A 26099-nucleotide genomic window follows, 5' to 3' on the forward strand; every position below is an offset into this window, starting at 1 on the left:
TCCATGGAATAACTTCACCTGTTTTAACGCTCTGTCTTGGCAACTCCTTGCTTACATCCACAGGGGCACTACATAACCCTAGAGCACCTTTGTTAGGGACCTCAGCCAGTCCTCACTGAAGTGAATGGAAATGATCCCAGGCACCAGTCCCGTCTGCAGACAAACGTGTTAGAGCAATGAGTACAGTGGAGTTCTGCAGATTAAGTCTTTGATTTTAAAACAAAAATACATTTTGCTTTAAGTGCTGGTTTGAAGTGTCTTGGAGAAAAGCCATATTCCTCCTACTGAAACAGGTGGAAAAGTTAACTCTCCACGTTGAGGGCAAACTTAGTCATTCCCTAGAACATTTAGCTCTTCTTTACGGTTGTAAGACTTTTGCAAATGCAGAATTCATATAACAAATGCCACGGTTATACAATTAACTTTGTTCACAAATACAAAATTGTTCCTTTTTTTGAGTTGAATTGAAAAATACTTCCATTGCTGCAAAACCAACTTTTACTGCATGTATTTTTGTTCCATTGCAAATTTTTTTCATGAGCACAAGTTGCTCCATAGTGGAAAAGGTATGACAGCACATGTGAAGGCCAAAAAAAGAAGTCACCTTGTTGCTTAATTAAAACAACACCCTTATAAGAAATTTCAATAGTTTAGTGATTTTCATCTCAACATCCTTATGAGAAATTTCAATAATGTAGTGATTTTCATCTTTTCTGCTTGTTTCAGCTCTTTGAAAACAAGAAGAACACCAAGACAAGAAACAAAAAGGTGACCATCTACAGCTTCACAGGCACCCAAAGGAACCGCTGCAGCACGTTCCGAGTCAAAAGGACTCACACTGTTTACTGGCAGGAAGGTCTGTTCGTTACCTTTGATGGAGGCTATCTTAGGTAATTTGTGTTTGTAATGCAGCATGCATGACAGGGGACTAATAGAGTGTATGAAACACGTCATTTGAATGGAGATGAATGGGCCTGACTCGTGCTATATGCTCACTCATCAGTAGAAGAGGAGGCTCTTCTAATAGACATAATTCGTCTGGTAACAACTGGTGACAAAAATGATGAATAACTGGTTGTTTGGCAGTTCCGAATATACGAAACGTATGTGTTATTCAGCCACAAATTTAAAGAAGCCTGAAAATAGAAAGTGATATTCAGAGCAGAATTCTTTGCCAGCATAAAATCATGCATTTTCACATGCAAAGATTTCCTTACGTCAGTGAGTTTTCCACTGAATCCTCAAACTTCACAACTGAGTGGCAGTAATCGGGATCAGTGGAGGTGTTCTACGCTATCAGGCCATGTGCAGCAGGGACTATGGACTGCTGGTTTAAGCTGGCTAAGGCAGAGTGTCTACTAGCTGCAAGCGTGAAGAAAAGCTGCTGTCACTGTTCTTTCACAAATTCAGAGTAGACAGCCACTTAAGGCTTTCATCTTTGTAGTATCTGCAGATGCATTTGCTCTTTCAGTCCCTGGCAAGATAGGGAGGAACCATAGGAACCATTGGTGCTGTTGCATGGTTGGAGACCAGAAGGGCATAGTGATTTTCCCGAGTTCATCTAGGCTGTCTGCGGCTGAGTAGAGACTTGCAAATCTCAGGCTTGAATCCTTAATTCTGGACTATGGTGGTGTTCATACTCTTATCTCCCCACATACTTCAGGGAGTTACAGAACTCAGCTCTTTGTATTAAAGCGCTTTTTTTTTTTTTTTTTTTTTTTAAATGGGAATGGCACAAAAATTATTACGTCCATAAACTTTGCCAAACAGGTTTTAGAAGTTTTAGTGTTGTTATTATTATGCACTGGACTTTTATTACGAATTTTTAAAACTCCTAACCTTCCATCATTCTGTATGGGCCATTTCTGTCAAAACTGTCCATCATATTCAGTTCACTTAGGCCAGAGTTTTCTCCTGGTCTGACCTTCTGTAGCATTTACATATTTTCAGAATTCTCTGCTGAGAGTCATTTGCAGAACAGACTGAAGTGAAAATCATTTTCATACGTGTTATTGTGTAACTCAGGTTTCCTGCGAGAAAGAAAGTTTGTTGACACTGATACTTAACAAAAGCTTTATGTGGCTGTCTTTTGGCTTTCTTACAGTGTCGAGTCTTCTGATGTGAACTGGAAAAAGAAAAAAAGTGGTGGAATTAAAATCATTTCCCAGTCAGAAGTGAGAGACTTCTCAGCAATGGCGTTCATCACAGATCATGTCAACTCTTTGATAGACCAGTGGTTTCCTGGTAAGAGAGCTACTGCAATTTTCTGTGCAGTGTTATGTCTTTTTAACAGAACGTTCTTTGACAGAGCTGTCCAGGTGCGCAGTATTTTGTGTTAATTGAAGACACCTCAGGCTCTGACAGTCTCATGCCAATAACATTTGATAAAAGCTCATAAACCTGCAGACAGATCAAGATTATTTGCCAGCACACCTTGGTCGAGACATTGTGTCTTTCAGTCTGTCAGTCACAGCAAGCACAGGTGAAACATGACAGTTGAAACAGGACCTGCTTCTGTGGGAGTTCGAGACTCTTCCTGTTGCTCATAGCAGGGGCAGGATTTGGCCTGAGCTACTTGGCACTGTCCCTTGATGGCAGAATTCATTTTGGCATCAGCTTGGATCAGCATTTGTCCACCATTTCTAACACCCTATAATTTATATAAATTGTGATGCAAGAGGCATGAGTGAATATGATACCAGGGACTCTGTGCCAAGGTAACTTCCTTAACTCCTGCAGTTGTTTTTCCTGTGATCAGGACAGATCCTGCTGTTACCCAGCAGGCTGTTTGCAACCCCAGTACACTTCGTTTAAAATCAAAACAAAATCTGAAATGTTCTTTGTCATCCCACACTGGTCTAGAAAACAGTGCCAAAATCTCTTAATTGGAGGCTCTCTGGAGGAAACGGTTGTGCACTCTCACATATTCGTGTTCTGGATGTTATGCAGATAAAACAAGATTTTATTTGCCTTCAAATTAATGATAACATTAATCACTGAAACTTGAGAGGAGTCATGACTTCAAAGGCTACGTCCTATATTCACCCTGCCTAATTGTAGGCACTTAATGGAACCTGTCCCTGTCACCACAAAATCCTTCTGTAGTTAGTGGGAGAGGTGTGAGCCTCCCAAAGGTTTAGTCTTGTAGAACCCACATTTCCCCCAGCAGGACTGAAAACATTGCCTGGGAGGGAGCCCACAGGAACTGGGTTCCTACCTCGGGTGCTGCAGGTGAGTGCTCACTCCTGGCCTGCATCTGAAGCACTCAGCCTGAGCACTGTGTGCCTCCCAGTCCACTCCCACTCCCATTCCCATGCCTGCTCTCCGCCTGAAGCCACCCGGCAGCTTGCAGTCTGTGAAGCAGACATGGCTGGGGCTCCTGGGCAGCCTCATAGCTGCCATCCTTCTACTGCAGGGTCATGCTCTTTAGCATACGCTGTGATCCCTATATACAGCTCACAGACACCCAGCAAGAAGGAGGTTCTCTCCGATGCTTTATTCATATACTTCTAATTTCTACTGGTCCTGCATTTTCTTCGCAAGCCTGTGCGTTACCTGTGACCAAAGCAGAGCAGCTGTTATGTCAGCAGTCCTGTCTCCTCAGTGCTGGCTGGCTGTGTATATTTTGCAAAATGCTGTTTTGTTATTCCAGTCAATACACTGCAGTAAATTGCTGCTTTCCTGAGTGTGACCATTTTCAGCCAGTGGATCCAGGTAGTGACCACAGGCAGTTGAATGCACTAGGAGCTGTTGTTCTTTCTCAGTTTGTGTGGGTTATGTTGTTCTCTGTTTGCTTGCTTGCTTTGAAGCGCTCACAGCCACTGAGAGTGACGGTACGTTGCTGATGGAGCAGTATGTGCCCTGCCACATCTGCGCAGCTTCCAAGCCGGAGGAGAATGAGTGTGGTGAGAAGGCGGAGGACGTGCAGTACTTTAACATGGAGGACTGTGTCCTGACTGCCATTGAACTGGACTACATCACATGTCCTAACCACCCTGACATCCCCGTTTCTCTCCAAGAGCTGGTCCCAGAGCTTTTCATGACTGATTTTCCTGCCAGGTAATGTTATTTGATAGCCTTTGGTTAAGTTTCAGTGTACCTATGTAATTCAGTTGGGTTTTTTTCCTAAGTCATCTCTGCTAGAGGAACATACTGACCACAGGAAACAAATTCATCTGCTCTCAATCCCTACTCTGGCAATTCATCCTAAACTGCACTCCTGGTGGTCAGCATACTTGCTTAGACAATTGCTGTGTGCTGACCGGAGTCATCGCTTCAGGGGATCCTTTGAGATCATTGTGGTGCAATACGAAGGTCTCTTTCTTGAGTCATAGCTGTCCTGCATTGCCCAGTACTCTGGCCAGAGCTTTTCTGTAGGCAAAGTCTTTCTGGGAACCCAGAAAGGAGATTTTAATATGGCAAAACCAAAAGGAAGTGCTGCTTCGTCACAAGATTGGCACTGAAATCGCCTTTAGTTTTGAAGAGTCTGTAGGTGAGTGAATTTATATAGAGACCACTAGAGAATTCACATTGAATCGAGGTTCCTGCTCAGCTGAGGGCTGTCAGATGTATTGTAGTAGTGTGGCAGTCATGAACAGCTGAAACAGCTCTTCCCTACCCGTAGCGGTGCTGCCAGATCCTTAAGCTGCTTAACTGCATTCCCAGATGGGTTCAGTCTTACACCCCTTATTACGTAGCGTGTAGAGCAAGAGACCTCCTGATAGCGGGCAGGGGAGGAGACCAATGTCTCTTTTGGTTCACACTCTCTCAGACCTTTCTGTGCCCAATACAGAGCCATGAGACCTCTAGACCAACTGTGTCTTGTTGGCTGCTATCAGAGCTTTCTGTGCTACCACTGGCCCCTGTTCCTTTCTTGGGGTCATTTTATGATGGGGCAAACACCCCATCAGCTCGCCATGACAGCCCTCCTCACATGTGATCTCCTAGACATCTATTTGATGGGCATGAGGCGAGTGGAGAAGTTTGAAGTGTGAACAGCTGTAAAAGTAGTCTCTGGAAGAGCAGGGAAATGATGAATTACAGCCTGGAAACAGTAAGCTGATTTGAATAATCAGGTTTCAGAGTGTGGGGCTGTTCGTGAACATCCTGTCCTGCCCCAGTGGAGAAAAAGAGGAACAGGAGGTAAATAAAGCAAAAAAAAATAATTAATACAGATAAATGGTACAAATATCTGTACCTGTGTCATCTGCTTGGAAAAGGAGCTTATGTGCTTTCCAGATCTGTTTGATTCTTGTGGGATAAACTAGTAAAAATCTTTTTTTGCTTATTTGCCCGAATTACTTTTTTCTCTGAGAAACCTGTTATACAACATGATCCAGCAGAGAGTATACTGAGATGACCCAGGTAGTTTAGCTGATCCAGTCCTCTCAGTAGATTAGACAAGAACCTATTAGGGATTTGTGAAAATGTGAACACATTAAAACATTCATTTACAATGTCTTTGAAACTTTTAATTAAAAAGCTCCAATCTCTTTTTGGCAGACTGTTCCTGGAAAATAGCAAACTGGAATGCAGTGAAAATGAAAACAATGTTCTTGGCCAGGGTGGAAGTGGAACCGTTATATATCGGGCACGATACCAAGGAAAACCAGTGGCTGTGAAGAGATTTCAGATTAAAAAATGCAAGGGTTCTCCTACTTCAGCTGCAGGTACAGTACACAGAATCAGTGTTGGGAATCGGCTCTTGCGGTCTGCGATCCCAACTTAAGACCAAAGAGCCTTTGCTCTCCAAAGTGCTGGTGGCACCTGTTTAAATACAGCTTTGAAGTATATAGCAAAACTGATGTGTTTCCATGGAGGAGGAGGCTGCATCTTAGAGTCCTTCACGAAAGCACTTGTGGCAGTGAAGGTCATTGGCACTGCAGGAAGCTTCTCTCCCGCAGGTCAGTGGGTGGACTCACAGGGTGCCAAGGCAGAGCCCTCAGGTGGGATGGGAGGCAAGATTTCATCTCCTGTTCCCAAGCTATTTGGCAATGCGAAGTCTGGATTTGCATGGGTTTGCATGAAGGACTTGTGGGTCTCCACTTCTGAGTAAGTCTTTTACTCCATCTGTGCCAGCAACTACAGAAAGCATATTGGAAATCCTTCTCATCCTGCCAGCTCCTCCAGGCAGGGACAGGCTCTTGCACTGCACATGCTGTCTGTCCAGGTTTCCAGCAGAGCTTCAGTCCGTGGACAAAGGAAAGGGGAAAGTGCCTCACTTTCCTCATTTTTGTTAGGAAAGGATGTAGTGAACCCCTGAGCTGTGGAGGAGGCCAGCTGCTGCCCCAGTGACAAATGACCTTTGGAAAGAGCAGACCTGCCTGAGCAGCCTGTGGTGTCCGATAGCAGAAGGACAATTACTGTGAAGGGTCCCTCTTCTGGCAGAGCATCTGGGAAAGGGTAGGGAAGACTCCTTCCACCAAAGGGTCTGCGATGTGGCATCCACACCCAGAGAGTCCCTACTTTAAAAAGCACAGCACGAGTTTTCCAAAATCATCCAGGTGACCTGTGAGAACAGTGTGTGCCAGTCGCACTTGAGGTTGGTGTTACAGGACCAGGGAAGCACTTTCTTCCTGAGACAGCCATATAAGCTCATAAGCCATATAGCCAATAAGTTCATGCATCAACATGACAATGCGACTTAAAGCCTTGCTGTTGGCATGACCCCACAAGCTGCCTTCTTCCTGCAGCATTAGCCTAGTGATTAGCACCTTCCAAATTATTTCTGACCTTGTTTCTCAGCTGGGGAGTGAGAAGGGGTTCATGTGTCTTGCCAGATACCATGCTGAAACACCTGAGAGCCATGGATGCCATGAAGAACTTCTCCGAGTTTCGCCAGGAGGCCAGCATGCTCCACTCTCTGCAACACCCCTGCATCGTCTCCCTCATTGGCATCAGCATCCATCCTCTCTGCTTTGCCCTAGAGCTGGCCCCTCTGGGCAGCCTCACCACTGTATTGTCTGAAAACGCCAAAGGTAAAAACAGGGTGTCCCTCCTGGGAGAGCTCACTCTCCAGGTCATGGTAGTGGCAAATGGTCAACAGCGTTTAAATTACTGCTTGATTTACTGAAGGGGATTTTTTTTTTCCAGACTAGGGGAAGTGGGAGGGATGGACTTGCTCCTAAACTGTGCCTTTGGGAGCCGGGTAAAAATTGATGCAGGATTTTCAAAACTACTTTGGAGACCTGGATTTTCAATTTCTCTGCAGATTAGTAAGAAATGCATCTCACTTCAGTCCTGCGTGGGTAATGCTCTGTTCTTCCCCCTGCAGATGGGTGTCTGGCGCTCTAAATTCTCTCGTAATTATCTGTATTTCTGTTGCTGTCAAATGAATGACACTAATTCCAAGATAGGTTGAGGCCATCTCGCCCTCTTGGCACCTTGGCTTTGTGTCAACTTTCAGTCAAACACTAATTTTCACCAGAAGATTTAGGGGTCTAGAAGTGAAAGGGTTTAAAAAAAGCATCTAATAGAACTGTCAGACATGTATAGTAACACGAACAGTGTCATTTCAAATGATGGCATTGAGTGATGTTTTAAAAGGTTGTTAGTTATTGTTCTGGAGTTTAAAAAAGAAAGAAAAAAAGATTAAAAAAAAGCAGTTATTGCTATTGCAGGAACTGAAGACAGGCTGTTTCTTTGTGCCAGGGTCTTCCTTTGTGCCACTGGGGCACATGCTGACACACAAAATAGCGTATCAGATTGTAACAGGCCTTGCCTACCTGCATAAGAAGAACATCATCTTCTGCGACCTGAAGTCAGACAACATTTTGGTGTGGTCCCTGGACGTTAAAGAACACATCAATATCAAACTCTCTGACTATGGAATCTCCCGGCAGTCATTCCACGAAGGCGCACTTGGTGTGGAAGGCACGCCGGGCTACCAAGCTCCTGAGATCAGACCTCGCATAGTCTACGATGAGAAGGTGACTGTGGTACATCTTTGGGGGCAGCCCCTGTGTGACAGCAGTGGGTGGCTGGCTTCGTGCATGGGGCTGAATTCCCTCAGGCATGGTGCTGCAGCACTAGCTTTCCCGCTGTGGTCTTCCTTGCTCTCTGCTCCACCTACCAAGGGAGCTCTGCCCTGGTTTTCAGTCTCTGTTTCTGGCTCTAGGTTGACATGTTCTCATATGGGATGGTCCTGTATGAGCTTCTGTCTGGTCAGCGGCCTGTGCTAGGACAACACCAGCTCCAGATTGCAAAGAAGCTGTCTAAAGGGATCCGTCCTGTTCTTGGGCAACCAGAAGAGGTGCAGCTATATAGGATGCAGGCACTCATGATGGAGTGTTGGGACACTAAGCCAGAAAAGGTACAAGACAACCCTCGTGACCAGTGCTTTCTGATTTGTAGCTACAAGGATCCAGCAGCCCTCTTCACACAGGACAGCTGAGCTTGCTCTTGCTACAGCAGAACAGCTCAATTGCGCATTTACCCCTCCTGCTGATTTGGCCCAGCACTTCTGTTGACTTAAATGAGAGTTTTATGAACAAAATGATGGCAGATTGGTGGCCTTAGACATCTGCAGTGACATGAAGGTCCCTTGGCGTCAATCGCAGTTAGGCTATTGATTTCACCAGGGCAAGACATTACCCATAATTTCCAGAAACAGCTACAGCATCCTGCTGTCAGTGTAACTACAAAGATTTCAAAATCCCCAAGATTATAAAAAGTGGTATGAGGAAGAAAAGAGTTCAAAGTATGAGAAAAGGATTATGCTATGTTACGTTTTTGATTAATTACAAGTTGGTGTTTCAGAGCTGTTGTCCTTCAAAGGCCAGCTTGACTCACAAACAGCTAGACACTGTCATGACAGTGGGTCAGCTTCCAAAACTCGTCAGCCTGAAGAAATTAATCAATAAAATATGTAGGAGTCACAGACCAAACCATGGAAGTACAGAAGAGATTTGGCTTCAGTGTCTGAGATACAGAGGATGCTAAGAACCAGTGAGGTGGGATTTATAAGGAGAATTTGATGCAGATTTGAGAAAGCAGCAGAAGCATTTATTGAAGTAGGCCTACTTCTTGGCTCTCTAGCTTTAATCAATAATGATTGTTATGAGTCTTTTATTTCATCTAGACCTCCAACTGTCTCGTGTGACGTATGTCTTTCTATTCTCCTTCCCCCACAGCGTCCACTGGCCATTTCTGTGGTAGGACAGATGAAAGATCCTACCTTTGCAACATTTATGTACCTGCTATCCTGTGGGAAGCAGTCTTCCTTCTTCTGCTCCCAAGGACAGGAGTACACTGTGGTGTTCTGGGATGGGAAGGAAGACACCAGGTGAGATGACTCACATTAGTAATTTCTTTCTTTTTTTTCTTTTTAAGTAAAAATCCTTCAGCATCTTCACTTATGCTTCTGGGAGGGAGGTAAAGAAGGTGAAAGTGAATTTGGGTGAATGCCAAGGAGACGGTGAACACAGTTTTCCAAACTCCTTTAATTGGGAACAGTGGTTGCTTTATAAAGGATATTTAATGAGCTTAACTCTGCTTCAGTTAATATGAGGAGAAGATTAGGGCAGTGTAATGATTCACACACACAGGATGAAGCGTTTGTACATGAGAACAGATGTGTTCTGCCTTTGCTAATGAGACCATTTAACACTAAACCTTTCCTAATTGAGGCTGCAGTTCCATCTCTGTTCTGCAAAGCAATTAAGCACATGCTTAAATCCTGTTGAAATCATCGGGAGTTAGCCACATGCCTGAAGCTGTGTGTGCATCCAAGTGTATACTACCAGTAAAATGTGTGCTATAGTGAAAAGGCATGTGCTTTAAATGTTATTAAATTGTGACTGAGATGATGGTATTTTGCTCAGCCACATGTGACCCGTGGCTAGTTAGGTTTATTTTTATGGTTGTTACTGATTTTTATAGCCCCGATCTTATTTGGAAACATGCACAATCTGATCTAAATTTTATATTAATGTGTTCATTATTTGTAACCATTAACCTAACGGGAAAGGTACATGGTTTGTTCATGAACAATTTGCTTTGCTGTTTGTGGTGCCTGGTCAGTCGTTCAGTGCAGACAGTATAACTATTCCTGCTAAAACTGGTGAGACACATGGGACTCACAGATGTATTTTGAATGCATGGATGTTGTCCAAATATTCGCAGCAATATATCTCGGTGAATCTGCTTCCTGACTGGACAGTCCCACTTGCTGGAGACTGCTGAATAACAAATTACTTATATGTGACAGATTTCAGGATGTGTAATTGCTTGTGCCACAGTTGGTAAAACATCTGGGGCTCACAGATGTGGCTGTGAATATCCAGTTATTGTTCAAACACCCAAACCCAATAAACTTCCCCAAACCCCAAATGAACAAAAACCTTTTACTTACGAAAATATTAATTAGTCATATTTATAAATTATTTTATCAGGTTACAGATCTTTGCTCTTATTTGGAAGAATCATGCTCTTCTGTTTATTTACTAGAATAAATAATGAAGCCAGATAATACTGAGGCAGTGCATTTGGAGAACGAGCACATACTCTCCTGAGAAACTAACGGGCAAGATGGGCTAAGACCTCCCAGCTATTAATTACTGCTATTCAGCTGGAGCTATTTGTCTCACAGCTGAATTATAGTAACAGACCATGTAAGTTCTCCTAATCTATTTCCGTGCAAAGTCAGATAGCTGAGTTTAAATTTTCACAGAAGCAATTGCGTATCTGCCCCCTGAGGACCAGCCGTGGCACATCTGTATTTCTCTTCCTTTACGATGACCGTTTGGAGGGGTGTAGATCCTTGCATCCTCATCCACATCTGGACGGTCGCGTTAAAGGCTTGGCCAAAAGTGCCGAGTCCCATCCTGTAGCAGTGTGGAGCCTGAATGTTGGCAGTAGGAAATTATTGTTTGCTCCTTTCAGAAACTACACAGTGGTGAGTCCGGAGAAGGGAGTCATAGAAGTGGAGAGGATGAGCTGCCCAGGAATGAAGCTGTGCTGCCAACTAAAATTCCAGAATGCCCTCTGGGCTGCCACAGAGGTGAGCCTTGCCTGCACTTCGGTGCCCCTCTCAAGAGGGGCCTCACTGGAAGAGATACCAATTAAGAGAAAGAAATTAGTAAAGCTAAGAGTGAGACGATGGGCATCTCAGATAAGCAGGGAGGCTTTGCATCTGCTTTCTCTTTGTGTATTGTTTCTACCTGTTACATAGCTGGTACCTAGATCAAAATCGTGCCTCCTGGTGTTCAAAGTGATCGTGGGAACCTCGGCTTTCCGAGGCAAAACTCTCCGGACTGTAGCATTTCTACCCAGGGTTTCATCTGGGAAATGTCCTTATCTGTAAGCGATAAAGCAGTGAAAGAAACCATGTGTTTAAGGGTGGGGTTTTGAAAGAGCCCCGAGGGATCTGCAAGTCGGTGGGAAATGGGTACCCAAGTTTTGTGTTCACCGGGGAAAACTGCAGCTAAAAAGATAAGAGTGAGAGAGCACGGCTGGTTTATCCCTCGGAGCCCTGTCCACCCGTAAGGGCTGCGTTAAGCGTCAGCCGGTTCTGACACAATTGTTTGACACAAACCAAACAAAAAACGGCTGAAACAAATTGAAATGTTCCTGAAGTTTGGTGTGTCAGAGTTGGGGGAAAAAAGGCCACACTTGCTAAATAAATAATTTGTGTTGGTTCATTCACTCCGCCCTAGCATGGATGCTGTAACTGAGTGACAAGATAGAACTCTTTTTTTTTTTTTTTTTTTTTCCCCCATAGGAAAATAAGATATTTTGACTTTTTTGGTCCCCAAGTAGAAGTAAAGTGCGAATATTCCTATTTTTTTTCATAATAGTTAAATTTCAATAATCTTAAAACATTGTATTCCCACTTTTTGATCAAAATGAAATGTGTTGCTATTCCCCAAACCAGGTGCTTTATATCAGTTTAGTGGATTTATGAGGTGTAGAGCAGGTGTAATTCCACATACACTGTAATTAGCTTTCCTTGCATTGACAAATTAATACAAAGTAACATAAAACAATGTTTCAATTATCCTGGAATGTTTGGGATTTATGCAGTCAGGGTTGTCAAATGCTACTTTTAGGTGTGGTGATAAAACACCTATAGTGGTGGTTTTGGTGGCTTTTGGATCGTGCGTATGTTGCCCACAACTTATTCTGGGGAAGGCAGCACCTGCTTTCTACCCACAGGCGGGGCAAATGCTTTCCAGGGAGCACAAAGAGAAACCCAGGGTTTGGATATCAAGAAATACAAGTAAAAACTGCTTTTGGAACCAATTTGATCTTGTTCAGGTCACAAAATATGAAAAGCATGGAAGATGATTGAGACTTACAGAATTTTTTGTGCTCTTTCACAGGACCAGAAGATTTCTGTGTATGGATTGCAGGGCATGTGTCCTTTAAAGTCTCCACAGAAGGGTTTAGACACTCCTGCTACTGTGAGCTGCTTTCTAGTAATGCCTGTTGTGAAAAAGGTAAGGAGGAACCTAAAGGAAAAGGGGCATTAGTAAGACTAAGCTGTCTGCAGCTGGGCCCAGCTGCCAGAGTTTGCGCGGCTTGTCACTAGCTGGTGTTGAAGGACTTTGCAATGCCCAGGAACATTTTGGCAGTGCGAGGAGGTTTGCAGGTCTTTGTGCCTCTGCCAGAAGACAGAGGTGTGGGCAAGAACCTGAGTCAGGGGACCAAAGCTGGCACTTCCAAGCCTGCTGGGAAAATAGTCAAAATAGATCACATTCCTCTGCAAGGAAGTTTTCCAGCTGTGTTTCCACATCACTGGAAGGCAAGGTTTAGGCTGATCAAGCAAAATAGAGAGGACAAGAAACAATAATTAGAATGGAGATTTATTAACTGGTAATGCAGGACTTGGTTATATCCTAGCTCTTGTACCCAGTCCTTTCCTGGTGTGTGCGCACGCTGTCGTTGGTGTGCACAGTCATCTTGAAATATTATCTAGGTTCAGCCATGCTCCTTTTTTGGGTTTGAATGAGAACACTTAGGTAATACAGCTCTTATGGGTAATATGGATAATTACTCTCATGGGTAATAACAGAAGTTATATACTATCTGTCTAGTTCTGGATTTGCTAACATCCAGTTACGGGCAAGAGAAATCTGACATGACTGCCTATTGCGGGCAAGTCTTGGGAGATGTATAAAAACTGTTCTCAGGCTAAATTACCTCCGGGTTGCTTACAGCCACCTTAAGCGAAAACATGTAATTATGTTCCGACATTATTGGTAGCTGTGTAGTTTTTGCAAATGCCAGCAGACTGGTATGTGTCTAAAAGCGCAATATGGAGCAGGTCTCGGAGTGACAGTGGAGCTGTTTTATACCGCACGCCTGTTCTGAGTTATTGTCCATTTCTGGCTCATTTGCTCGGACTGCCGCATCGCTGACTGGATCCAAGGCAGATGGTTAGTGTAAGGTGTACTGCTTCACTTCCAAACATGGTGTAAGTAGGACTAAAGTAGGGCATAGATGTAAAGTTGGCACGGGGATGAATTTCACCCGCTGGGAGACTGCATCTGTTGGCTTGCTTTGGCTCCCAGACCTGAAGCGTTTCAGTGCCGTGGAGTTTCATTTCTGATGTGTAGGGCAAATTTCTTTTTCATGCTGCCTGAGGTTTTGTCCGGGACAGTCGAACGAGTCTTTCACTTTCAGCTTTTCCACTGTCATACAGCTTGCAAAGCCATTCCTCAGAGATTACAAGTGGCTTTATGTCTCCTGGTTTCTATTTTCAGTTTGTGGCTTGCCTAGAAAATGTCATAAATAATGCCAGGCCCTACAATAGTAATATTGAGTCTAGACACCTCCCTTCCTCCCCCGACCCTACCCAACCTTCCAGAAATCCACATCCCTTCGGCGCACTCCTTCTTAGTTTATTGGACTTACTTTTTCCTCTCTCCTTTCTATGAATGAGTTTGGCAGTGAAATAGCCAGAGCAGCAGCCATAGGGATGTGCAGACCAGGCTGGCAAGAAACTAAACCGTTTTTTGAAACAGCCAGTTCATCCAGCAAAGCTAAGTGGAAAACTTACACTTGTCAAACTTTCTGTATGGCACAGTAAGCTGTATCTGAGCTATCACACAGTCGTTATTGCCCAGCAGAGAGGAGAATTGCTTGCATTTCCCTGGGAAGAAAGCCTTTAGCTGATGAGACGTGAGGTAACTTGCAGTCAGAGAATTGCTGAGGGATGTTGCTGGGAAGGGGAATTCTTTACGACTGCCTTGGGAAGACTGATCCAAAAGAAATAGTTTCCAAAACTTGGGTTTTCATCCAAAGGAAGCATCATGGAAATTTAAAAGCAGCAGAAAGGGGCCCAGAATCCAAAACTCGCCAGCCAAGGAAAAGCCTTGTACAATTTAAGCTTTTTTTGTTGTATGCTTTCTGTCACCAGTATCATTGGTTTTGGCAAACAATAAAATTTTCAGCAAATTTCCTTCCAGAAAAAAACCAAATGAGCAAACAAACAGGTTAAGAGCAGCAAAACAAGATGCTGTCTGAATTGGTTTGCAATCTTCTTACAAAGAGATGTTGAGGGAGAGAGAAATTTGAATGGGTGCAAGCCTCTGGCCTCTTGCAAAAACCTGGAACATATGAAAACAAGAGCTACATTTAAAGGCTGCAGCCTGCCACGGCGTTTGCTGCCAGCAGTGCTAGACCCTGCGGGGAAGAGAGGAGGAGGTGACCAAGGCTGTGGTGTCGGGGGCTGTATTTTTTTTTTTTTTTAACCTGCTTGCAGTGGCCGTCCCAATGGCTCCAAGCCTTGTGCTGTCCTTAGCTGCGAGGACAGGACGTCTAGTGCCAGCTCATCTCCTGCACATCACATACCATCACAGCCCCGCTCAGAGGCCTTCCTCCCTGGCACAGTGGGACTTCTGGCAGGACGGAGACTTCAAATGCAGTTTTGTTGCTGTGTGTTTTTGTTGGCTCTTTGTGGAGCCCAAATGTTGAAAATGAATTCTGAGAAAGTTACTTAAGGTTTCTGGAGGCTGCTGCCCTGCCTGCCTTTGGTCACTGTTGTAATACCCTGATTTGGAGAGTTTTGTCTCACTGCCTGGCTGCACCAGCACCTAATAAAGTCTGGCGAGTCAGTGGCACCCATGGCTGGGTGGCCTTTGCCGTGGTCTTCTGTGAATGGGGTCACCTCCTTGTCTCAGTCAGGCAAGGGATGGCAGGTTAAGGGCATTTCTCAGCATTTGACTTCCTACTCCTTGTTCCTTAAACAGAGAGATAACAACAGATAGGCTGGATAGAAACCGGTCCTGATAGCCAAGGCAGTGAGCAATAAGTGACCCAAAGCATAAAACATCTTCCAGATTTGCTTCCACCATTGTGCCGTGCCAGACAGGCTAGAATTTGGCAGAGTTGGTATTACCAGTAAAGCTGGGTGGGGATCGCTGACGCAGCTCTGCTCAGTTATGGTGCCGATTGCTCAGCGCTGTGGAAATTTGGCCTATGGAACCCAAAAGGGAATCTGGATTCTGTTCTGCGGTAGCTGACACTAATCAAAGAAATCAAAATATTTTTTATTAAGACTATGTTTGGATAATTCAGCATTTTCAAATCGAATGAGACAAAAGTAGAGACATCTCTGAAGACTTTAATAGTGTCCTGTGTCACACTAGGAGCAGTTCAGGTGACGTACCCACATTTCGGTTAATTTCAGATGTTTCCATTTCAATTTATATTTTCCATTTTTAGTAGGAAATACCTATTGTTCAGGGTCCTTTGGACTGGAAAATTGGACCATTTTCACCAGCGAAATGTGGGTTGTTCTGCTTTGTTTTGTTCTGGTTTAAATAATCAAACTCCTTTCCAAAGAAAAAGTAACCCAAAACCCAGCTTGTGTAAAGCGTTGTGCCGTGTGCCAACCTATTGATGCAACTCCCTGGCAAAGCCATATCCAGGAGCTTTTGCACCAGATCCACATGGCAGCGGGGACACGGCACTGAACGCTGCAGGTCATTTGGGTTTCTTTTAATTAGTGGTTAGAGAATTGGGACTAGACTGAGTTAAAGTCCAAGTCCCATTTCACAACTTTCCACTTGCTTCCCTAGTTTTTCCCATTACAGTAAAATTCTGCTGTGATTTGGATTAGTCATACGGGCTCAGCACGCTCATGGCTTTACTCATACTTTTTATGCAGATAGTGTCTTTTTGTCCAAGACTCTTAATGAGCCTTGCAAACAGTGCTATCAATTAACCTAATACTTACCCCTGTGCTATCTGCCCCTTGCTATCTGAGAGCAATTCACATTGGATTGATTTTGGCCTTTATGGGTTTAAACAGCCTGGGAGCGACCTTTGAGGGCTGGCACAGCTGAGATCCCTGGAAGGGCACCGGCTTTCCCTTAATTTATGAGCAACAAGGGGTGATGCTGAGTCCCCGGCCCATGCTGCAGCGGTGGGCAGAGTCGCTGGCGCCCCAGGCACCCCAGGAGGCAGGGCTCTCTGCCACATCGGGGCTGCTGCGGAGGGCTGAGGTTGTGTCGGTTCAGCTGGCAGCGCTCAGTCTGGTTCTGTTGGTTTTGCTTTGCTTAGTCCAGCCAGATTGTAACAACAGCAAAAAGCCCTGGGCAAAGGGTCTTTTTTTAGAATTTATTGCTCCACGGGGAGGAAATAGAAAGGCCTTTGAGGTAGGTATTGTTTTATCTGCTTCACAGATGGGGGAGTTTCTGGTACAGACCCAAGGTCATGGGGAGTTTTGTTCCCGAGGGATCCATTTCCCAGTCTGTTTAACAGCATTTTGCACTGATGTGATGAGCTGGAGGGGTCGGAGACCCAGTGAGCCATGGCCTTCTCACCGGCTCCTGTCCATGCGACGTGACGGCATCCATTGCAGCAGTGCCGCGGAGCACTGCACCAGAGCTTGACGCCGGCCACAGCTTCCGCAGCCAACACATCTGTGCATTTAGGGGCAGGTTTTTAACTACCTGTAGAATTAATTGTTCATGGCGCTTGGCAGCTGCTTTGCTGAACTGCTGCTGCTTCTGCACCCTTCGCTGGGATGTCTCTGAGCTGCCAGGGGTCCCAGACCCAGAGCATGTCCCTGGGAAGAGTGGTGCTGTCAAAGCAGCAGGCATAGGATGCAGAGCGATCACTGCATGCACTTGATTATGAGAGGATTGCCTCCCTCTCTTTCCGTTTTTACTGCATCTCTTCCATTTCTCTCCTACCTACACTGATAGCAATAGCTTTACTCCTTTTTGGAAATGAGCCAGGTTTCTACAGCTGGATTCTTAGGGTTGTGATGGCTGTCTCTGAACATACTCCAGCTTGAGTTTGTTAACCTTCGGGGCAGGCTGCCAGGTCCATCTGTCCTCCCTTGCCAATAAAGAGAGAGGTAATACTGGGTGAGAGGAGTATGGCTCTGCAGCAGCTCCTATGTAATCACTTCTTTTTATGTTGATGTTATCACTGAGTGATTTGAGATAAGTTACTAGTGTACTTGTAGAACTGTGAGAGGCAGCCAGAGTCTCTGGGATCGAAAGCTCCTGTATTGCAGAGAAGTAAAGAATCCATATGGAGATTTTGCTCTCTCTTTCTTGCAGAACTTTTATGTGGTGCTGGCTGGCTTGTCGGATGGACTTGTAGCGGTGTTTTCAGTGTCCCAGGGCATCCCAGGGGACAGCTGCTCCTACCTGTGCTCCCACACAGCAAACAGGTCCAAATTCAACATTTCTGATGACGATCCCCGGCAGAACCCGTACCCCGTGAAGGCCATGGAGATCACCAACAGCGGAGCGGAGGTCTGGTACAGCAACGGTCCTGGCATCCTCATCATAGACTGTGCCATGATGGAGATCAGCAGGAGGCTGGAGCCGTTCAGCCCGCCATCAATGATCACATCCATCGCCTGCAACTCCGAGTGTCACGGGGAGGAGGTGGTGTGGTGTCTGGATGATAAAAGCAACTTCCTGGTGATGTATCACGTTACCACTTACCAGCTCTGTGCGCGCTACTTCTGCGGAGACTGCAGCCCCCTCAGAGACATGTTTACAATCCAGCAGCCTTCGGCAGCCATCCCCGCTACGGCACCTGTGAACCACAAAGCAGTGGAGAATAACCCGCTGGTGGATGTGAGCATTATCTACAGCCCAGAGGTTGGCACCCAGATACTAAACCACCAGGACTCGCTCACAGATTATTGCTCTGTGTCTTCCTACTCCTCCTCACCTCCTAACAGGGTAACCCCATGCCCCTCTAGCCTACCCAGCTCGCCCATGAGCTCTTCCAGTGCACTACTCTCCACAGATTTTGAGGAGTCTGACAAATTTCATGAGCTGAAGCCTTCCCTGGATCATGATGCTGTGCCTGGAGGTGACAGCATGCAGCATCTCCAAGCTGTCAAGATTCTTCCAGTAAAAGACCTCATATGGATCCCCAGGTAAGCGGGTCACTTCCTCAAAATCCCTCTTGGGCTGAACCTGAGATCAGCTCAGGCTGGTTCGGGAACTTTTGCATTGCCAGTATGATTCACCTGGCCAGAAAGTCAAGTTGCCATGAAGAACTTTTGCTCCCAGTACAATGGTACATCGATTTTCTACCCCCTTTTAAAGGTATCTAGCATTAAGCAGAATGGCCACACCTAAGGTCCTGCTGGATTGATTCCAGCAGAATGAGAAGGCAGGCGGTAAGAGTCAAAGCCCTGTTTCCCCAGCTACTGAAGCAACAAAGAACAGCAGGCAGCTTCCTTGCTCAGATGCAACCCTGGCAAGTCCTGTTGCCTCCTGCTGAGCTGGAAACCACTGGGACTCTGATTTTGCCTGTCGTGGGGGCTCTCACTGTAGTGGATTCAGGATGCCCCTGCGTGGCATCACAGTGCCCCTCTCCCTGCAAAATGTCGTGTAACTGCAGGAGGGAGTGCAGCAGAGATCCTCCCTATCCAGCGTGGATCTTCCTCAGCTGTCAGCAGTCCCCATTGCCGAGTACATGTGACATGTCCCTCGTTTCTTTTCTAGGAGAGGAGGGGATATCATTGTTATTGGACTGGAGAAGGAATCCGGCACCCAGCGGGGCAGAGTGATTGCCGTGCTGAAGGCGGGGGAACTGGCTCCGTACGGGTGAGGCTGACCGGGCAGTGCCTGTCACACCAGTCTCCGGGGGCACAAGGGGACTAGGAGGCAGAGGGTGGCTCTGTGGGCTCCGGGGGCTCCTGGGAGCTTCCTCTTGGCTTCCAGAAGCATCTGAAAAGGTCCCAGCCACAGGAGACACACTAGCTGGTTGCACACTGAGGCATGTACACGCTCTTTATAGCCTGACAGATGGTGAGGGGAAGGCACTGCAACCACGGTCTGGTCTCCAAAAGCCACAGAGGCCAAGTACCCCCATAACGAGACAGGCAGGAGTGTCTTGCACAATGCAGTAACCACCGGTCTGATCCTACCTGGTGCTGACTGCTGGTGTTCTGAGGGCACCTGGCAGAAGATCGGTGGAGCTTGGCAGACTCGGCCCCTGCGTTTAGAACAAGAGGTGTATTTATGCAGAGCGCAGTGCTTGTCTGTGGCTGCATTCACGTGGATCACGTTGATGTTCTTGCTCTAAATGAGTACCTTTGTGCTGTCGGCAGTGACGGGCTGGGGGAAGGCTCCTGGAGCCCAGGGGAGAGCAGTTATATACATTAATCTAAAATGTTTCATACAGTGAACAAGAGTCCAAGTAAATAAATACCTGCTAGAGAGATGGGGGTGTTTCTGCTGATCACTTAAACACCAGGCTGGGATTGTACTATTTGTGTCCAAAGAAATGGAGGTTAAGCAGTGCTGAAGATTATAAATTATCATTTATTGCCACGAGGCAAACACAAACAAAGAGATCAAAGTGCTCCTGCCATTCCCTCTGCTTGTGAACTGAGTGTCTTTATCAGCTAGTTGGGAGCGGAGTATTCTCTTTACTGTTTGCAGGTACTGTTAGGTTGGTATTGCTTTCCCCAAATGAAGTGAGGACATGGCCATCTCAGCCTTGCCCGGCTTCACAGCCTGGCTGGTTCAGGCACCATGGCCATTGACTCGCCCTGTTTTCCCAGTAGGATAAAGCCCAACCAGTAGTGCTTGCCTCCTCCAAGCCCTTCCAAGTGCAGAGCAGGGTAGGGAGGTGAGGTGGCTTCTTAGGGGCAGTTTGTGATAAAAGCTAGCTGCCAAGGACATCCCTTGTTGCTGGTGCTCCCCATCTAGGGGCCTTTCTGGAGAAACAGTTTGGGGCCGGTCTTCCCCCATCCTCTGTCAGAGAGGGCTGGTTTCCTGTCCCTTTAACCCTGCGAGGACAAAAGTGTCATCTTCTGCCTGGCCACCTCCCTCTGGGGTATCTGCAGGGCCTGCTCTTACCCCGTTGTTTGGTCAGGTAACGTGCTGGGAGACCATGAAGGGAAGCCCATGCAACATGGTGCTGTCGTGCGGGACTGCTTCTGCACGAACCTTGCGCATCCCTGGGCTGTTGCCATAGCTATGCCTGCTGATCTGGCCCCTAAGCTGGCACAGCTGGGCTCCATCCCACTTCCACACTGTATTTCAGGTTGCAGAAGCTCTGGGCAGCGCGTTAGCTGGGGCGCGACAGAGCTGTTCTGAAAGTGCCCAGCTGGCAGCAGGCAAAAGAGTCTGGATTTAGCAAATAGGGATATGAGCAGCAACTTCAAAATGTCACAGCAGACTTAAGCACCCACCTGCGTGTTTAGGCACCTGAATCCCTTTGAAAATCTTTTCACATGTCACTGAGCCACTTGGTTTTGCCTTGACATAGTTTCTGATCCCTCTTTTCGTTACGTTCTCCTTTCTCAAGGATTTGCAGCTTATAAAAAAGAGATTCGATAGCTGGAAATGAAAGCTTGTGAGTCAGTGTCTTGCAGATGAGCAGCAGTGTGCCGTGTTAGCAGAGCTGCTCTCCGCTGTAATGCCCTTCCCTGCTCTCTTCTTCCTTTCCCAGGACGCTGGTGGATGCTGCTCTTGTAGCAAAGGACACAGTTGTGTGCTGCTTCGAGAACGAAAACATGGAGTGGTGCCTGGCTGTCTGGAGGGGCTGGAGTGCCAGAGACTTTGACATTTTCTACCAGGCCTATGAAGAGCTGGGAAGGCTTGAAACCTGCATGCGAAAAAGAAGGTAGTGCTTGTGGCACTGGGAACCGAGGCTCGGTGAAAGCATCCTGCTCTGAGCACGCCTGGACTCCGAGACACAGCCCCGGAGAGGCATGGGACGAGGGGTGCGTGGGGGGAGCGTGCGTCTGCTGTGCTGCTAGTGAGCACTGTGGGGTCTCCATGGCTGCAGCCCCATCAGGGCTTTCGGGGACTGAAGAAACTGGTGTGAGCAGGGCAGGGCTGAGCCCAGGAGCTGGACCATCTCTCCACTCGCTTGCTCCATCACACCCTCCCCTGCAGTAGTCGAGAGCAGAAGGTGGAGGTGGCTGCAGTTCTGCTCATGCCTCTATTTCCAGTTTCCTCTTCCCATTTTACATTCCTTCCTCACCTTCAGCATGCCCTGGCTGCTGCTGCTGCTGCTGCTTTTATAGTGTATCTTGTCAGCTGGGAGAGCTCCATTAACCACAGCGGGCTCTTTCCTGGGAGCCTGAGCACGTTCCAGTCCCCGCTGCCTGCTGGCCGGCAGCGCGGCTCGCTGTGGGCTAATTCACGCTGCTCCCGGGAGAAATGCACCTGCTGGATGCCCTGTGCCGCGGGGCCACTGACCACCTCCTGCAAGTTTGTTAGAGGCTACTTCAGGTGTAGCCCCTGTTGTGACTGCTGTGTAGAGACATCCAGGTGTTAAGAACCAGCAATAAGCTTTGGCTGGCCACTGTGTTTCTGGTTCCTAAAAGCTATTGCGTTACAGTGTTACTGTGAGAGAGCCTAAAATAATCTGCCGATAATACTGCACAATCTCGGTGCGTGAGTGAGCTACTTAATTGCACTGTTGCAAAGTCAGTTGTAAATAGAGCTGATACAAAGCAAAGCCACTCGGTTTGACAGATACTTCCTGGGGTAAGAGAAGGGAGCCCTGTGGCCAGGAAGGTTTATAAACTGTCTTTGCTCCACTCTTTCTCTTGGTAAATGCACATGGGGTGTGGGGAACATGATGAGCTTGATTTGCTTGTGTATCTGTGCAGCTTCCGCTCACCACAGCTTTTATTTTACCTTCATTAGTGGCCCGAGGTGATGTATTGGTTCTGAATACAATTGCACTTAGTTATCCCAAGCATGTACAGCAGTGTAAAAAGAGCCTGGCTAAGCACCCTGTAAAAAGGTGTACAGTTTGAATTTTGGACCTTTTTGTTTTCTATCCAAGGAAACTTGTGTGAGCATCGGCAAGGCTGGCCAAGGCCGAATGGGCAGGTTAACCCTCTGGTTCACATTTCTGTTGCAGGCTGCTAAAATATCCTTCTTCAGAAACAGAGTGTATCTTAAAATAAACAGATTCCTCCCCAGGATGATACTGCTTTGGTGGCACTTTTTATTGGCAACTTGTGCCTGCTTTAGCTGCCAGAACTTTGGGGTTTGCAGTGTCTGATTAAAGCACAGGTCCTGCTGACGAGCACAGCCTGAATTGGGTTTGCAGGTAGTGTCTCCTTACCCGGCCTTGCCTGTCTCCATCCCCCTGAGGCTCTTCCAGCAGCTTGTGAAGCAGCTATGGCAGCACCACTGCATCCCAGTTTGCTCTCCCGCACTGGGACAAGCTCTCCTGCCTGTTGTCTCAGGGACGGGGAGGAGGTGGCTCAGCCCTTCCCGGCAGCTGCGGTTTGACAGGCGTTTTCACAGCTGCCCCGAGAGCTTATCCTGACTCGGGCTTAGCTGTGAAGTAGCTCTGTGTCTGTGTCTGTCAGGGCTAATTAACTGCGTTTCCCTGAAATTGTGTCACCTACCTCCTGCCCTGCTGCACAGCCCGAAGCCTGCACGTGGCTGCCACGCACAGCCCTGTCACCTGAGCTGGGGTCTAACCGGCTCACAGTCGCCTTCTCCAGGTGCCAGACCCCTTTTACACACACGTACTGTTCCATGACCCATGAAGCCCCAACAGGGGCTATAGAACAGCTCGTACTTCCATTCAGCCTTGCGGTTTCTCTTGAGAAAATCCCATCTGGAATAGCCGCAGCGGTTCCTTATCGTCCCTCTCGAGCGGAACCCCCTGGGCGCCGCGCTGCTTCCAAAGCCAGCGTGGGGCCGTGCCCCCCTGGGCTCCCAGCGCTCGCGGGGCTCAGCCAGAGCCTCTCCCAAACCTTCGGTGGGCACCAGCCAGGGCCCCGCCACAAAAGGGGCTTTGTTCTGTTGGCTGCCGCGCTGCGGGGCCGCTGCACGCAGCTGTTGCACACCCCCTCCCCCAGACACACCGAAATCCATGTCCCTGCAGCGGAGACCTCGCTGCCACCCTCACCGGCCCCGTCCTGACGGTCGGCTGCGAGGGGACGAGAGGCTGCGGGCACCGCAGGGAGAATGGCAGCTGGGCTTGGGGGGCCCTGTGGAGAAGGGTGAGAGGTCCCTGCTGCAGGGATGGGTGTGAGAGTGTCCCAAAACCTGGGGGGAACAGGGGGGTGGGTTCCCAAAAGCAACGTGAGAGCCTGAATGCTGCTACCTTGGAATCAGGATGAAATTCCTCCCCCTTCAGCAAACCTGAAACCTCGTTAGCACAAGGCTCCATTAAGTAAGCAACGCACGTGCTGCAGGAATAAATCCCCAGGGGCAAAACCATACAGAAATTAAAAACAAAATAAAAAACCCCACCAGTTCAAACAGCTCGAGTGAGATTTCAATGCTCATTCCCAGCCTCCCCAGGCCAGCAAAGCCTGTTCTGCTCCCAGCCGGACCGATGGCAGATGAGGGGCATCATCCGTCCCTAGGGAAAGGGACGGGGTCGAGGCCAAAGGCAGGAAAAGCCCCAAAAGCCTGGGGGCAAGGGGCTGCCTGAGCCCCCCGACGCTGGCGATAAAACCCGTTACCAGCACTTGGCCCGGCGGAGCTGCGTGTACCACAGTCCCCGCTATTTTATTTCAGCTTCTAAAAATAAGCCTGAGCAGGGGCCTGGAGGGGGGGTTAGTCCTTCAGCCGGGCGAGGACGGAGCAGAAAGCAGCTTAGTTGTGTTTTGTCAGCGTCAGGTTTGCCCCAGCCTGTCTGGGAGCAGCGGGAGCTCATAGAAAGGGCCCCGCGCCGGGAGGGAAGCGGATGCTCTCAAATGAGATTAACCCCACGCAGCGGCAGCGGGAGGGACGTGGGTGCCGGGGCCATTAATTACTCACCGAGGAAGCGGTGGGACGCGCCGGACCTGCTGCCACCGGGATTAATGGAGCCGTCGGTGCTGGAGCCCCTGCTCAGCCGTGGCTGCCCAGCACCCCCGGCTCCAACCGCTCAGCCCACCGCCCCCTGCGCAGCAGGAGCCGCACGCTGCACCCCTGTGTCCCCCGAAGGGCTCGGCTGCTTTTTAACTCCTTTAGAAGGAAGAAGTGCAATGACCATCTGGACACGGACCGCTCACGCTGGCACCCGTGCAGTGGGCAGGGTGCAGGGGCAGGCGCTGGGCTGAGGAACGGCTGCCGTGCCCAATACCCCGGTCCCGGCAGGGCTCGGGGCACGGCCTGAATGTTTTTTTGGGGGTGCAGGCATGATGCGGATGCAAACTGCTGGTCCCCCCCATCTCCGGGGCCCCACATCCTCCTGCTCGCTCAGGGCTCTTTGGGGCCCTCCGCACTGTGGGTGCACCGACCCCACCAGCTTGGGGCTGCCCCAAACCAGCCAGCTCCTCTGTGTGCAGGAAAACAGGGCAACATCAAAGCTGATTCTGCCAGAAAATGGGAGAAGGGCTGGTTCGTTGCCCCACTGCTCACACTGCCCTGGGCAGCAGTGCAGGATCGGGCCCAAATACCCACGACAGCTCCCAGAGCAGCCCGGCACCCTGGTCCCATCCCACTGTGCGGGGACCCAGCTGATGGGACTACACCCTGCAGGTCCCATCACTGGGCACATCCTGACAGCTAATCCAAGCACTGCCTGCAAAGGAAAACTGCGGGAAGGGCAATTTAAAGGTATTAAAAGTTTCTCCAGTCCCGGCTGGATAAAATAACCTTGGCAGAAGGCAGGTGCCCTGAGCGGTGCTGTCCCGGTCGCACCGGTCGGTCCCAGCCCCAGAGATCCCTGGGGCTGCGGCTCTCAGGGTATCCAAAACCGGCAGTTCCGCGGGAGCTGGGGTGCTGTGGGCACTGGGGGCGGTGGCTGGGCATCAGCAGGATAGGAAGGACAGCAAAGCCAATCATATTTTCTAACCTTGCAGCATGATTAGAAATTAGAAGCAGGACTTTATTTCCCCTTCCCTTGAGCAGATCGGCTCTTCTGCAGCTCCGCCAGCATCCAGCAGCGTGGGCAGGGCTGGGGCCGGCCGGCGTGGGGCTGGCGTGGGGGCTGCTGCCCCGCTGCCTCCACTCACCTTCCTTCTGGCCGTAACGCCACGCTGCCACCGAAACCCGCACGGGTGTGAAAACGCCCTGCGCTCGCCCTGCCCGGGTGCTGAGCTGGGACGCTCCCTTTTCAGCTACACATTTCTGAGCTGGGTGACTCAAATGTTTTTTCCCTTCTCTGTTACCTTCAACATGCAGAAAACTCCCATAATTTAATGTATTAGAGCCGAGCCCACCTCCATGCCCCAGTGACAGGGGCAGGCGGCATTTACACAGCAGCTGGATGCTCCCCACATCCCGCATGGCACCGAGGGCTCCAGTGGAAGGAAAAAATAAGGGGATTTTCTTAAGGGACGTGGGGAAAGGGGCAGCGCTGGCGGCTTTGTATTCTGCTACTGAAATGACAGAGGAAATTAGTTTTCTTTAAGAAATCTTTAAAAAAAAGACAGGAAATATCGTGGCTATTTCGGGCTGCCGGCCTGTCCTCAGCTCACCCCGGGCCGGCAGCGGGGTCGGCAGCACCGTCAGGCTTCGGTGGCTTAACCAGCACCGTGGCGCTGCCTTGGCTTTGCCGTAGGCTGGAGAAGGTGCTGCTCTGCCAGGGCAGGTGGCTGCTCGTCATCACCAACACCTGGCAAAATGATTTTTAAAACCCCGCCACCACCACAAAACCCCTGGGAAAGACCCATTCCCAGAGCCCTCAGCCAGGTTTACACCACCCGGTCCCACTCCCCCCCAGCCCAGCACTGGTGTCCCTGGGAAGATGCTTCA

The 26099-nt window shown here is 48.4% G+C and overlaps 1 protein-coding gene across 5 annotated transcripts in view; it reads left to right on the plus strand.

The window, feature by feature from the left end:
• The window catches only part of LRRK1 (leucine rich repeat kinase 1), an 84951-nt gene extending 62576 nt beyond the window's left edge, over positions 1-22375 (plus strand). For all 5 annotated transcript variants that reach the window (XM_080397557.1, XM_080397554.1, XM_080397555.1 and 2 more), the window contains 13 exons: positions 727-890; positions 2105-2244; positions 3810-4059; positions 5503-5669; positions 6780-6977; positions 7651-7928; positions 8117-8311; positions 9132-9283; positions 10882-10999; positions 12321-12437; positions 17517-18352; positions 18927-19028; positions 20884-22375. In XM_080397557.1, coding sequence (XP_080253683.1) covers positions 727-890; positions 2105-2244; positions 3810-4059; positions 5503-5669; positions 6780-6977; positions 7651-7928; positions 8117-8311; positions 9132-9283; positions 10882-10999; positions 12321-12437; positions 17517-18352; positions 18927-19028; positions 20884-21061 — 2895 coding nt within the window. In that variant the 3' untranslated portion in view covers positions 21062-22375. The remainder of the gene's footprint in view (positions 1-726; positions 891-2104; positions 2245-3809; positions 4060-5502; positions 5670-6779; positions 6978-7650; positions 7929-8116; positions 8312-9131; positions 9284-10881; positions 11000-12320; positions 12438-17516; positions 18353-18926; positions 19029-20883) is intronic.
• Positions 22376-26099: the final 3724 nt, after the last annotated feature.

This window comes from Falco punctatus (genome assembly GCF_963210335.1).
Source record: "Falco punctatus genome assembly, chromosome: 7".
Lineage (NCBI taxonomy): Eukaryota > Metazoa > Chordata > Aves > Falconiformes > Falconidae > Falco > Falco punctatus.